This window comes from Melanotaenia boesemani, chromosome 11 (assembly GCF_017639745.1).
Source record: "Melanotaenia boesemani isolate fMelBoe1 chromosome 11, fMelBoe1.pri, whole genome shotgun sequence".
In the NCBI taxonomy this organism is placed as follows: Eukaryota; Metazoa; Chordata; class Actinopteri; order Atheriniformes; family Melanotaeniidae; genus Melanotaenia; species Melanotaenia boesemani.
Window position 1 is genome coordinate 19,283,804 of NC_055692.1, and position 14,129 is coordinate 19,297,932.

Here is a 14,129-nt window from a genome sequence, read left to right on the forward strand (position 1 = left end):
AGCTGCCTTTATTTTTTTCCACCCTCCTCTTTCGTCCCCTCTGTTCTGAGAGTGAAAGAGCTGACCCTGCTTAGAACGGCCTGTCTCCTCTCCTTCCTTCTCAGGGGTATTTAAGGTGCATAATATGTGATGAGACCTTTACACTGGGTAAAGGTCTTCATGGACTTATTGGGATTTACTAAGGGATTTTTACAACCAGCATAAGTCAATTCTCCTCCACTTTGCCCTCCAGCCATCCTCGTGAGCGTGTCTTTGCCCTTGAAAGCATGTTAACAGTCAATAGCAGTCTGAAGCCACAGAGATAAGTTATAGATCTAAGTCTCATTCAGATGGTGGTGTTGGTGGAATTTATCTCTTCCTGGACAACACAGATTCAACTGTTTGAAAGTATAAAAAAGTATATCTATATATAAAAAAAATTAGGATCATAGTAACTAAGAATTTAGTACATTGAGGCACATAAGTCTTTCAGTCAGACAGGTGATTTCTTCAAAGCTTGAATCTAATTATGAGACTACAGAGCCAAAGAGAGGAAGCTGAGAACAGCACCAGGAACATGGCAATTATCCTGATTACTGATGCTTCGAGGCTTCTCTGACCCCAAAATCCCTCCCTGTATCTTTCTCTTTCTTTCCTTCTGTTTTTTTTTTTTCCTGGAGATCTGTCACATTGTACGGGGCCCCTCAGCCAAGCAGGGAGCAAGCATGTATAATCCAACAGAAAACAAATCCCCTCGATCAAACACAGCCCAGCTTTTAAAACAGGCCTCTGAGCTCAGGCGCCATGGTGCGCGGTGCTGAGGCCCTCTGAGACGCTGTGGAGGCTGTGATTTAGCAACTACCCCCCCGACCAAAAAAAAAAAAAAAAAAAACCAAAAAAAAAAAAAAAAACCTGCTGTCCTCCCCTTCGACGTCAGCCAGCCAGTTCTAACCTTCAGTTTGTTTAAGCACTGCTGAACCCTGTTGGCCCCGGACAGGGGGAGGGGGGGCTTAGATAATGACATGCCATATGCCACTCTGCCTCTGCAGTTGAATGAGCCGTGGCTGGATCAGCTCAGGCACAAATCTATTTGAAATTTAATTCTATTATCCTAATATGGGCTAAGCGTCCTTTGTCCAAACCAGAAATAGTGAAATGGACCAGTTGCAGGACTAAGATGCATCCCATCAATAGGAGCTCATTAACGTGTGTAAAAGACCAGAGGGGCAGACAGTTTGGAGCCTGTGCATCAGAAAAAAAGTGAACAAAGATGTTGAACCACTTCATGTTTAATAATAATAATAATAAAAAAAAAGCTTTGAAATCAACATTTGTGCTAAATAATAAATTTGTGTGGCCTTTTTTGCATTTATTTATTTGATTTGCCTCAAAATGGTCAGCTTCCTCTTAGTGCCTCATAGGAAATCCCTTGCTATTTGAAAAGGGTTTGATTTCAATCCTTTGACTGGATGAATACTATCCACTGGCAGTGTCCAGGAGCCAGACGTCACCCAATATTCCCATTAGCAGAGAGGCCTGGTGCCTCAGACCTCCACTGGTGGGAAAGGCCAGACACTAGAAACTCCACTGCCTCAAGTGTCTCCTCTTCACTTCAACATCATGTGGCAGGGTTTAATGCTTGGATGCAGAAGCCAAACGGAAGGGATTTAGGGACGGGATGTATCTGAAAATCTGTCAAAATATTTCTACAAGACAGAAAATATGGTGGAATCAGACTGTGACTGAAGCGTTAGGCTGTTGAAACAACATGAAAAAAATTCATTGGAATGTTAAGGAGGCTTACTGTGCACATTTAAGCCAAAGGGATGAAATCTCTGCCAGCCATCAATGATAATTTCACCATTAGCTCAAAATTTAAGGCTCATAGCATAGAGGAAGCGTCGTCTATTTGTGGAATGAAAACAATTGAAGAAATATGAATTCCTGCTTCCCATTATTTTCTTTTCCCCCTCTTCTTCTGTTCTACTTCTTATTTACTTGATCCAATGTGTTTTCAGCATTGAAAGGAAACATTTTGTTTTTTCCTGCAGCACTGTGTGTCCTTTATCTTTGGATGGCCAAAGAGTAAACATTCAAAAGGTGATCGATTAAAATGTATGAGCTTTTAATCACAAGCGAATGATCACGCTCCATTAAGGATCCGACAGAGCTGCTGGAACAATGATCCAACGCCCCTCTGACTTCTAGAGGACAAATTTTAAGGAAAAATGAGCACAGACTTCAAAGCCAAGATGTGGCTTCTGAATATATTCTTAAAGAAATTTATTTTACACCTCAAAAAAAAAAAAAAAAAAAAAAAAGAAAAAGGGATGTGGTACATTGGGAATGTATTGACAACTGTAGTTTACATTTTTTTGGTGTAAGCTCAGAGAAAAAAATGTTAATACAGTCATAATAATTGCACTTCATAAAACCTAGACTGGTGCCAGTATTACCCCACAACAAAGCTTCTCTCTCCCTCTCTCCTGTTAAAAAATTCAATTTACTACTGAAATTTGACTGACAAAAGAAATGCTAATTTAAGACCAGAGGACTGCTGCACTGATCCAATTTTTCTCTTTCACTTGAGTCCCACAAGGCAATAAAACATTGCAGTAATTTAAGTGCAGTACATTCAAGGGAATCTCACAGTCATAATAAATATTTCACTGCTCTGAATCATCAAGTTAAGACTGGCCCGAGCTAAATGCATCCCAACTGGGGGCTGAAATGGACGAGGAAAAGCAGTGAGCTTGGTCTCATTTCATCTGGCACCAGAAGACAGGGCATGATTGTTTTCATTTTATTTTTGTTTACTAGATTATGTGTGGACAGTACCCCAAAAATATGATCTAATTTGTTTTCGCTACTATCTGCCATCATGATAACAGAAGAAGCTGTGGTGTTGTGATTACCCTTATAAAGGAGCCACATGCTCTAAATCTAAAGCCTCCAAGAAAAAGGGAGCAAGAGTACCAGGTGATCACCAGTAGATTACTCACATGGGACTAGTGAATCAGTCTGTCAGTCTTGGTGGTAAAACATCTTGTAATGACATTATATATATATATAAAAAAAAAAAAGTCTGAGGATTTTGAAAAAAACACACACACACACAAAAAAAAAAAACAAAAACAAAAATGCAAACACGCACATGCACTCACCCACACACACATTAACATACATGTAAGGTTATACAGATAACCCTCCAATCACATTCTTCATTGTAACATTTCTTTTTCTTGAATTTCCTCTTTTTTTTTGCAACATTTTCTTTTTAAATAAGTATTTCAAGATTTATTGTAGATTCCAGTGTTGGTTAGGGAAAAAAAGAGCTCACTGAACAGGTTCTTACAGAACCAAAGCAGCAGCTATGCCTCACACAGGACATAAGAGACTGCACATCAGCTTGAGGAGGAATTATTCAATCGTTTAAAAAAAAAGTTGAAAATAATGAAATAAAAAAGACAAAGAAATATTTGAGACACTTTCCCCCATAGCAGCCAATACATATAATATACCTACAAATATTTCAAACAACAAAAAATAGGTTCAAGTTTTTCAAGTTTCTTAAATATACCATATCCAAACTACCCAATTCCAAACTTCCAAGTTAACAAAATTCAAGCAGTGCAATTAATGTATCAATTATAACAGCAACAATAACTAATATTGTACTACCTTTTAAATTCAACCTTATGATCCTTTTATATAACACCCGAGTACTGCTTTTAATCTTACTCCTCTCATTTTTTTGTACATTTTTGTGTATTGTGTGTACTGTTACAGAGTTTTAGATTTCAAGAGCAGTCCTAAACTTCGGCCCTTGAAGACCATTTCAGTGACAACCTACACAGTAGCTTCATCCTTAGTATTTGGAAAGGGGACACAAGTGGCATTTGCACTTCATTTCAAGCTATCATTCTCATCAAAACAAGTTTAAGCCAAGTAAGAGAACAAAAGGTGGGAAAAAAAAAAAACAAAAAAAAAAAAACAAGAAAAAATAAATCGATTCAAAAATCCTATTGGCAAACCACACAATGGAACATCAGGAGAATCTTGAAATCCCTTTTCTTTCCCACTGGCTATAACTACCAAATCTTGTGTTTGGGATCCCCACAGCCTGTCTTGAAACCATCAAATCCAGGGTCACACAGCACAGCAACTGCTGTTCTCAAAGCTCCCACGCAAGTTAAAGCAGTGGCACTCGCAACAATTCTGTACCCCACAAAAATCTGTGTTCTTTGACTTTGATTTTCTTCATAAATTCACAACTCTTGATTATTTTCCTCCTCTCTTTCCCCCTCTATCTGTAAACAGGGAGGCGGATGTGTGCATGCTGGTGGTCTAACAGACGTGGCACAGACACAGTCTCGTAGCCTTTGCCAAGCATCTGCTCCTTGATGCAGGGTGGGTGGATGTCGTTGATCAGGTATTCCAGAGACTGCAAGCTGCTGCTCAGCACTGATGTGTTGCACAAGCTCTTGCTGGGCAGGCTGCAGCACAGACCTCCCCCGCTGTCTATGGCAGGGTGATGATGATGATGGTAGTGATGATGGTGATGAGGGTAGCCCATTTCTCTGTGCCCCGTCGCTGGCCCTCCTGTAGAGGTGCCCATGAGCTCCTGGGGGTTGTAGCAGTCACTGTCGGGTGTCACTAGCACACTATTCCAGGGCGGTGCAAAGTATTGACCCACTGAGAAATTTCCATGCATGCCCACACAGTTCAAAGGGGATGAGCTGACTTTTTCTACGCCTCCTCCCCCGCTGGCACTCGCTGTCAGGTGGTAAGGTCTAGAGGAAGAGGAGGACACTTGGGCTGCCATAATACCACCTCCTGGAACACAGGTTTCAGGGGACTTGCTGATGGCGCCCCCTCCTCCACTGCCTCCACTGTACATGCGGAGAACAGCTTGTTGTTGCTGCTGTTGTTGTTGTTGCTGTTGCTGATTTTGCCAAAGGATGTAGTCCATACCATCTGCGTACACACCGGTCTTCAGGGCCTCTGCATTTTGAGTTGGCAGCCCTGGCCCTGTGTACACCATGTTAGCCTGGGGACCCATTCCTACCACATAGCCTGCACCTGAGGAGCTAGAGGGAACACCAATGACAGCTGTGCCCTGCTTGGAGGGGCTAGAATTTGTTGGTGCAGTGGCAGCCCCTTGACACACCTGTTGCAGAGCCTGGGCCTGGCAATGCTGGTTGATCTGATAGATGATGCTCTGGATGGAGGGGAGATTGGACTGTGCAGGCAGGGCCAGGCCTCGGCCCCCTGTTACGGGAATCACTGAGCCAGCTACAGTGACATTTGGGGGAACTGACAGTCTGGGGCCTTCTGGAGGCTTTGAGGGCCCAGTGTGGTATACCATTTGGCCATGACCACTTGTTAAAGTGCTACTACTAGGGGGTGGGTATGGCGCAACAGCTATGTGAGCTGGAGAGAGCTTAGTCCGTCTGCCTTCTGAGTTCTTAAGAACACCTTTTGAAGGAAAGAAGGTGGATGTTGATGATGAGGATGATGAAGAGGAGGCCTTGACAATCGCAAGAAGACCTTGGTAGCCCCCAGTGTGGAGATGTGGGTAGGGACTGTAGCGTTGCCCAGTGGTGTCATATCCATTAACAGTCCGGTTAAGGTGCTTGTGCTGGGGAACCCTGATGTTGGTTGGGAAGATCTTGATAGAAAGTGGACTGTTGGCTGTCTTCTGAGCATATGCATCAAGTTCTGCCGCACTTGGGTAGCGTGGTGAATGTGTGGGCACCACCAGGTCACCTGCAAGATGAGCAGAGAGAGAAGATGAACACATTTGATTAAAAAAAAAACTAAAACAAAACAAAGATGGCTAAATAAATAAAAGCACAGTCAACATGAGGTTTAACTAAAAATAATAAAAAGGAGGCTGACAGAGTTAGCTGTCAAAAACCCAAATATCCTCTAATCCACTGTAAAAACATTTTTTAAACATTGAAAACAGGTTGAAAAAATAAGTTAAGTAAGACCAAGGACTTCACACCTGAAGTAGTGGGTCTCAGTAGTAGTAGTAATTAAATCTGACTTCGATGTGAAAATGATTGAATCTCCAAGGAAAATCTAGAGATGACTTAAGTGACAATAATTTAGGCTGTAGATGCATTCGAGCTTACAGTGAACTTTGAATAAGCTTGGATTATCAATTAAATGTAAGCAATTGAATGCCAGCCTCAAAAATGCATGTACTGCTTTTCTCTTTTTGCCTTGATGTTCAAGGATAGATCATCTCTTTTGATTTGAGCCATAGTTCTGTATTTTTGCTCCAACTTCTTTAATTCTGCAACAACACACTCCCCACCTGGACTTTCACTTAACTCATATATTCAGCCCACATATTGATACATACTTCCTAGCTTCAGTATGCACTACCATTGCTGTGATTTTATTTCTTCCAAAGTTTGTTCTTCTTTTTATGTTCATAACTGTCCCTTAAGCCCTCATTTGTGTTGCCACTATATTATGGGGAAATCAGAAGTTAAAGTTGTCAGTTTGAGGTAACCACAGGTTAGTAAATGAAAAGCAGGCTCCAGGATTTTAATGCTTTGCATCTTCCTCTGAAAAAAATTCTACACTACTTTCAAGCAAAATCTAAGTGGAGTGAATATAACCAGCTGATACAGTTCAGAAAAAAAAACCCAGACAGAGTTTGAAATCTTTAAATGAGGACTGACATTCATTTATGTTCCATCACTCCCTCCTCCTTTTGAGCTTTCTTTCCATCTCATTTTCACACCCTCCCATGGATGTACATCCCTAGACAAATGAATCTTTTTAAAAAACTCATTCTGTCAAAGCCTGGTACCTTAGGCGCTGTTAAATCAGTGCATTGTGAAATTAATTCGGACTCTCTTTAGCATTGAATTGGGTTAGCCTTGGATGCCAGGCAAGGAGGGATGAAGGGGAGGGGATAAAAGCTTGTTTAATTGCAGTAGCACATTTGAGATTTATAAGTGGTATCACTTACTAGGTCTTACCCTTGGCCACAGAATTTCCACATTTATTCAATCCAGGAGTATGTGGGGAAAGAGGCCTTCACAAAAACCAATTAAACGTCAATGGGGAACCACTAGCCTGGTTAAGGTGAATCTATCAGAAAAGAGCCCTGTAGAGACAGCTCAAGTGCTGCTTTTTAAAACTTGGTCAAGGATGAATTCAAAAGTCACAATTTAAATGTGATAAAAGCATTTAAAAATGTTGGCAACAAAATCAACCAATGTGATAAGGAAACCAGTGGTTTGAAAACCAGTGGTATAAAATTCTGTGCGCATTTCATAGATAGTAACATGCTTTTCGTTTAAATGTCCAAAACAGTACATCATAAATCAGATAATGGACAATGCGCACTGCTTTTCTTTGAGCTTTTATAGAGATGCTGTGCTGTTTGCCATCCAATCCCTAATATCAACCTACAAGTAAAGGCAGTGAGGAAGACTGGCACTGACCCCACTCAACGAAACATTGCCTGACCATTGTGAGTTGAGGTGGTAAACAGGAAAAATGCAATTTTTATAAAAACTACCATGTGTCATTATTTGGGGGCTGGGCATGGAGGTGAGGGGCCATGGTGAGATTGGATTTAAACAACATTATTCAGGCAATTTCATGGCTACTTAGCTCAGTGTAACAAAAAGTGCGGGTGGCTGGGAATAGAACTCAATTTACAAGCAATATATCAGCTACCACAAATGACTTGCAACCTCTTCAAAAATGACATTTTGATGCAAAAGCTGACAAAACGCTTAAAAATTAACTGCCATAACTGTGCTGTCAGCAAATGTCCTGGCTACCTAAGACGGCTGCAGGGTGCAGGACTCACTCCATTTCCTCTGCAATTGCAAAATCATTTTAAAGAGACTCCACAGCCAAGTAGTCACAATTCTCATTTCTTTGTTCCCATTATAGATAGCATGGGGAGTTCATTTCAACAACCCTATGGGTCTCCAACTGTGAAAATGATTAAATCTACAAGATCCATATCATAAAAGAAATAAATCAGAAATTGAATAGCAGAGGGGAGAGACAGGGAATATCCAGAGCCAAATTTAGTGACAGACCAGTCACATTCAACAGACAACATGAGTTCTACATCACAAACATGACATTTCAATTTCGACACAAACAAAAAGAAAAAAAAAAAACCCCAAAAACAAAACAAACAAACAAACAAAAAAACAAATAAACAAACAAACAAACAAAAAAAAAAACACTGGCATCAATGACTTGGCTTTAATCAGAGTTAGGGTGCCATCCTAATGGGCTGCTATGAGCATGCCCGGCCAGCCTATCTAAGATCTAACCAACCTCAATGAGGCAAAGCCCTGCTTCCCTGGTGACAGCAGTGCCATTTGCTTTGATGTTCTGACTTGCAGTGGAAAACTGACAGAAGACTTATTTCATTTGCTTAGAAGAGAAAAACATGCTCATTTCAAAGCACATTGCTAGTCTACATGCAAATGGAATGGCAGCATTTTTTCTGATCTTCTTTACATGAGGGCAAAAAAAAAAGTAAAAAGAAAAAGAAGAAACATCTTTGATCATCACATGGTCTAAATGAGGAAAGATACTTGGCTTTCAGGCTTATCGAGGGCCTGTGCCCTGCCGCCCCTGCAAGCCCCCAGCTGCAATATGCCCATCATTCCACCTAATTACTGCCACATGAGAAAAAAAAAACCCTATAAAACAGCCAGGAAATTCATTAAAGGGTGGATAATTCTATTCCTTCTCACTGACTGAGCCCATATTTTCCATGCCTGAGCCTGCGTTTCTTCTGAGAGAGAGGACACAGCCCTCTCCCTTCGTCTTCTCCCAGCTTGGCCCTTGTTTGTCAATAGGCAGAGCCTTTGGCACACCAACCTGTCATCAAAGGGTTTCACACTTCATAGGCCACAGGGATTAGAGGCCTTTCAGGCCTACAAAACCCATCTCAGCTCCACAAAGGCTTCCGGTTATTAGAACCCACAGGCATAAAAGAAGAAGAGGAGGAGGAGGCGGCAAATGAGCATCTGGGTGCTTCTGATTCCGGCTTCCTGTTTAAAAAGTTCCATGGTATAAATTTTATAGCAAAGTTGATTACAGTAAGTATGGCCACAAACCAGAGCATATTTCGCTTTCATACACAAGCTGTTATAGACACTGTGTTTGATGTGCAGGGCCTCCACATCTCTCCCCTCCGGAGCACTAAGTCTATAAGTGAGGAGATGGAGGTTAAAGGAGAGTCTCTTTTTTAGGCTGGAGCTCTGTGACTTATTGGTTTAGGCTGCAGTAGATCATAGAAATGAGCAGCAGCATACAGATGGTGCTGGTTGATAAACACCCTCTGAGACAGCCAGTATTTGTGTGAACCCTCAGCTCTTCATAAGGTAGGGGGTTTCCTGCACCTGTGCACACTCTCAAACGTGGTCGTGCATGCAAACATAATGCATGATAATAGGGGGAAAAAAGAAAGAAAGAAAATATACGCATGCAAAAACTCACATACACACAGAAATCTGCATCTGCAGTTGTGTGTCTCATTTGCCATCAGTGAAGCATGTTGTTATCCTCTGCTCAGCGCTCTCTCAAGAAATGTAGGGCAGGGACAACAACAGGTGCCTGTGCGGGCGACAGCCTGCAATGCCTCCTGGGCTAAATGCTTCACACTCGCTTCATTTCAACATGCGACAGCCTTGTAAGGATTAATTATTTCCCCTGGGGATGGAAGAATATGCTTTTTCCTTTCCTGAGAGCAGGAGGCTATGTGCACTCCCAAGCACATGAAACAGCTTACAGTAAATTAACAGGGAGACCTGGGCTAGCACTGCTCTTACAATAAGCAAGAAACAAACTTTCACATGAAAGGAATGTAAACAACCCAAGCATATGATTGTACTGCAATAGAGATTAGATAAAAGCTCAGGCAAACACATGCATTAGTTCTGAGAGATCACGCGCCAGGGAGCGGAGATGGCAGGAAGGCAATTAATGGGCTGACCTTCGTCCTTAATCACCCAGTGCCTGGCACACAATGCCCATGTGTCAGAGCAGCACATCTCTAAATGCCACCCCTCATTAGCACGATGCATGCAGTGAGAGAGGCTATCTACACAGTGTTACACTCTCCAGCGGTCAGACACAGATTGCAAGGAAGGGATTGGATAACATGGCAGCATAGAGCCAGACGGAGCTGCAATAGGCTGATATGATCTAGAAATCCCATTTTACTTGGAGGATGGGCACTCTCTTTTCTCTCCATTTTTGATTGGCATGAAACTCCCCAAGCGCAACGTCCTTGGTGCACCCAGTGCTGTCACTGTGATTGCATGTGTGCTAGAGTGTATGCGTATGTGTATAAGTGTGTGCATATCTGTGTGCATTTAGTGAAGGGGGTACCCAATTCTGAACACTCAATTAACACTCCTTTAATTAGCTAGCAGTACATTTTGAATTCTGATGAACTAATTTTCTTGGTGTGAGGGTGGAAGAGGCAGTGGAGGGGGTGGAGGCCTGGTAACTATGAGGTCCACTGGGTACAAAACAGCAATGAAGAGGGAACTGGTTAGATTAGACTGTAAAAAATCCATTAAAATCTGTGCACTTCCTCCAAGTGAGAGGTCAAATTGTGTTGATCACAAGAAGCAAAGCAACGGCAGACAGAAAGTATGAGAGCAGGGAGTTAGGTTGGGGAGGGGGGTATAGAGATAGGGAGTCAGAGGCTGTGCGAAAGTGCAGCACCAAATCCAGAGGACCACGGGAATGCTTTGCATTTTAATTAGAGGTTTAAATGAATAAGCAGAGGAAAAAGTTTGAGAGTTGCCTGAAAAGCCTTGCTCCCATTTATTAGTGTTCCAAGTGTTCTAAAATTATGAGCAGGTTGGAGAAGTTTCTTCTTATTAGTGGAGGAAACTCTCCAAAACATCAAAAAGCCCTCAGCGCTTTCTCACTCACTCCTACAAGCCTGTATCTACTAACAGCACACTTTGATCTCCCCTGACCACATTCACTGGTAAGCATGGGAGAAGAGTGCTTGTTTAGATGAAGGGAGAAATCTGTACGGTTGAACTGCAATAATACACATTAACTTTGGCCAACCAAAGTAGAGCAGTCAGTGATGAGGTTATAGGGCAAACAGGTGCAGTGGTTACCAGAATGCCGAAGGAAAGAGGGGATTAGTTTTTATTTAGCCTCCATAAAACTCCCTGGGAGCAATTTCCACTGAAAAGACTATTATTGTTAAAGGAATTCTCTTTGCATCCATTGTGTGGCTTTTTAGCCTCTCTGTACACATGGGCTGAGTCTCTTTTCCTACAATACACATCTTTTTGTTATAGGAAGGTGGATGTGACAGGATCGATATGGGTTCTAACTGTAAAATTTGTTTCAGACCATGGAACCAGGAGGATGCACCATTTTGACACACTTCCGTACGACATTCCACCGCTAATGGACAGTTTGCCATTTACCTCACTTTAATGAATGTATTCAAATGAATAATCAGAAATACTCAGTGGAAAAAGTTTAACATGTCAAGGCAGGGATGACTTAACAGCATTGTCCCTTGAAGGAACCACTGACCTGTGGCTTTTGTTTAACTCATAGAAAATAGGATGAGGGTGCATGACATCTTCTCCCCATCTCTGCTAGATGGCTGTAAAAGGATGGGCAGGCAGTGGGAAGCTAGAGGCGGCTTTGCGTCCTGAACAATACCTGCCTTGTGCTAATGGAGGTGTCATCTGGCAGAGGGCTGATTAGTCAGCGATTACAGCCAGGCCTCAATTGCTGTGACAACTGCTGCAAACACAATGGGCCCTGATAGAGCCAGCTGTTTGGTCCTCTGCAATTAACCCTGCATCCCACTCGTCTCCGGCAGTGCGTTGCTTCTAATTGACTATTGGGCACACAAAGCAGGGGCTGTCGGCCAGACCCCCTGGACATAGGCCCCCGCCCCTCTGCCGAGGTAGAGATGATAATAATAGAGGCATCCTGCGGACTCAGCCGCCAGTCAATCACAGCCTCAGTGCCCCACAGGAGTTTCCTGAGGAGCGAGGGAGCAGAGGAAGCACATGTATGAGGCACTGATCAACAGGGTAGAGCAGCCTCGCAGGGGGCAGACATGTTGAATATGCCCTCAACCAAAGTACTAATCAATTCAAGTGCACATGAGGAGAAAGGAAACCCTGCTGCTTGCTTGATACCAGAGAAGCAATTTTTAGGAACATTCATCTCCCTCTGTTCATTTCAAGGTTGATTTTCTGTGCAACAACACAGGGAGGAAAAAAAATGAAGGCAATTATTTGTCAGGCCTTTACTATCTATAATTGCAAAGATAAAAATCAAACTGCAGTGATTTCTCAGAGGATAGAGATGTCTGAATCCAGCGGCTGCTTGTGTCATCATAATCATCAAACAATTCCATATCGTAAGACAGTGGAAACAAAAATGTGCTCTCTATGAATCTCTCTTCTCTTCATCATTTATTGATTATCATTTTAATATAACTTTAATATAACTTTATTTAGAAAAAAATTATGTGTTTTGCAACACAGCAAACCTTTTTACTGGTACTTTTGAATCTTTCTCAGAATAACAAGAAAATTATGTATGACAAATTGCTATGGAGCCTTAACAAAAGCTGTAGTTGGACATCAATTTCCACCAGGTGCCATACTGCCTCACATATAGGACTTTTAACCTGCCAGCATGTTTCACAAATAGCAAAGAGGATAATGAGAATGTTAAAGCAATCTGTGCACTGATCCTTCACAGGCGCACAGATATGGCACAGCATCAAAAATGGATTTAATGATTAAAATAGATTTAAAAAGAAACTTGGACAAAACTCCCAAATCTAATCTTTCATTTCATTAAAGCCAATCTCATCCCAGATTTAATCTGTCTATTTTTTGCACAAGCAGATGGAAGGACTATCAAACTGAGAGCCTAATCTGGGTTTCCTCCTCACAGACACTGCAGCATGAGGTCATTTAGTTGGCCTGCAGTGAAGCAGTACACGTGTGCATTTAATAGAGTACACTGAAACAGAGATAAGGTCTACAGGTACAGATAACATGAGGAGAAAGCAGCAGAAAGCATGATCTGTTTTCACTTTCTGCTCAGTCTTTCTATTATTGCTTTACATATGTGAATAATCAGGGTAAACAATGTGCCCAATCACAACAGTCAATTAGGCTTCTATTACAAATGTTTCTGCCCCAAAAATCTGAAATATTAGACCACAAGGACACTGTCATGTTTACATTTTCTCGTTAGAATTTATCTCCAAAGCCAGATGTTACTGAATCAGCAATGAAAATTAATTAGCTAGTTTGATGTGGAAGCTTCTTGCTCCTTCCAGGCAGACCTGGCTTTTTTATGAGCTGTGGGGGAAATTACTGAGAACTGATTGATCCTGAAGGACGCCTCTGTACATATGGCCTGGCAGACAGACACACACACACACACACACACACACACACACACACACACACACACACACACACACACACACACACACACACACACACACACACACACACACAAAGATCTTGCTAATTCAAACATTTTACTCATACAATGAACTCAATGAATCTAACTAAGCTTATTTCTTTAAATAAAAGTAAACTCCTAAAGTCAGTTATACTATAAAGAACATATATCAGATTTAGTTTTTTGACCTCTAAATCCAACCCTCTGACCCATAAAGCACTGAAATTACAAACATTTGAATCTCCCTGTGAATAGATTTTTTTTTGTTTCCTCTCTGTTTTTATTCTCATCATCTCCTCTCTGTATACTTTTGAGCTCTTCTTTTGCTTTGCCCCCTTCTGTCTTTTCATCCCCCTCTCTGTCTCATCTGTCTCCCTCTCCAAGTAAGTGAGTTTCATCTGGGGTGCTTGCCGGGCGAAATCACCTCAGGGCGAACACTTTATTATCTGTAGTCAAAGCGTCACCACAAATACCATTCTACACACACAAGTGTCACTTTCCATTTGTCTGCACTCGGGCTGCATTAGCAGAGCCTAGCCAGCCCAGAGCCTCATCTCAAACGCACCCAGCAGAAGAAAACTAACAGCGTGGGAAAGCACTCATCCTGCATTCCTGCCCCATTAACACCACTGGCAGCACCAGGGCAGACCTACAGCCTGTCG

The 14,129-nt window shown here is 42.0% G+C and overlaps 1 protein-coding gene across 1 annotated transcript in view; it reads right to left on the reverse strand.

Moving 5' to 3' along the window:
- Window positions 1-1,296: 1,296 nt before the first annotated feature.
- fam222a (family with sequence similarity 222 member A) overlaps window positions 1,297-14,129 on the reverse strand; it is a 47,446-nt gene continuing 34,613 nt past the window's right edge. The window contains exon 3 of the mRNA XM_041999719.1: window positions 1,297-5,748. Coding sequence (XP_041855653.1) covers window positions 4,286-5,748 — 1,463 coding nt within the window. The 3' untranslated portion in view covers window positions 1,297-4,285. The remainder of the gene's footprint in view (window positions 5,749-14,129) is intronic.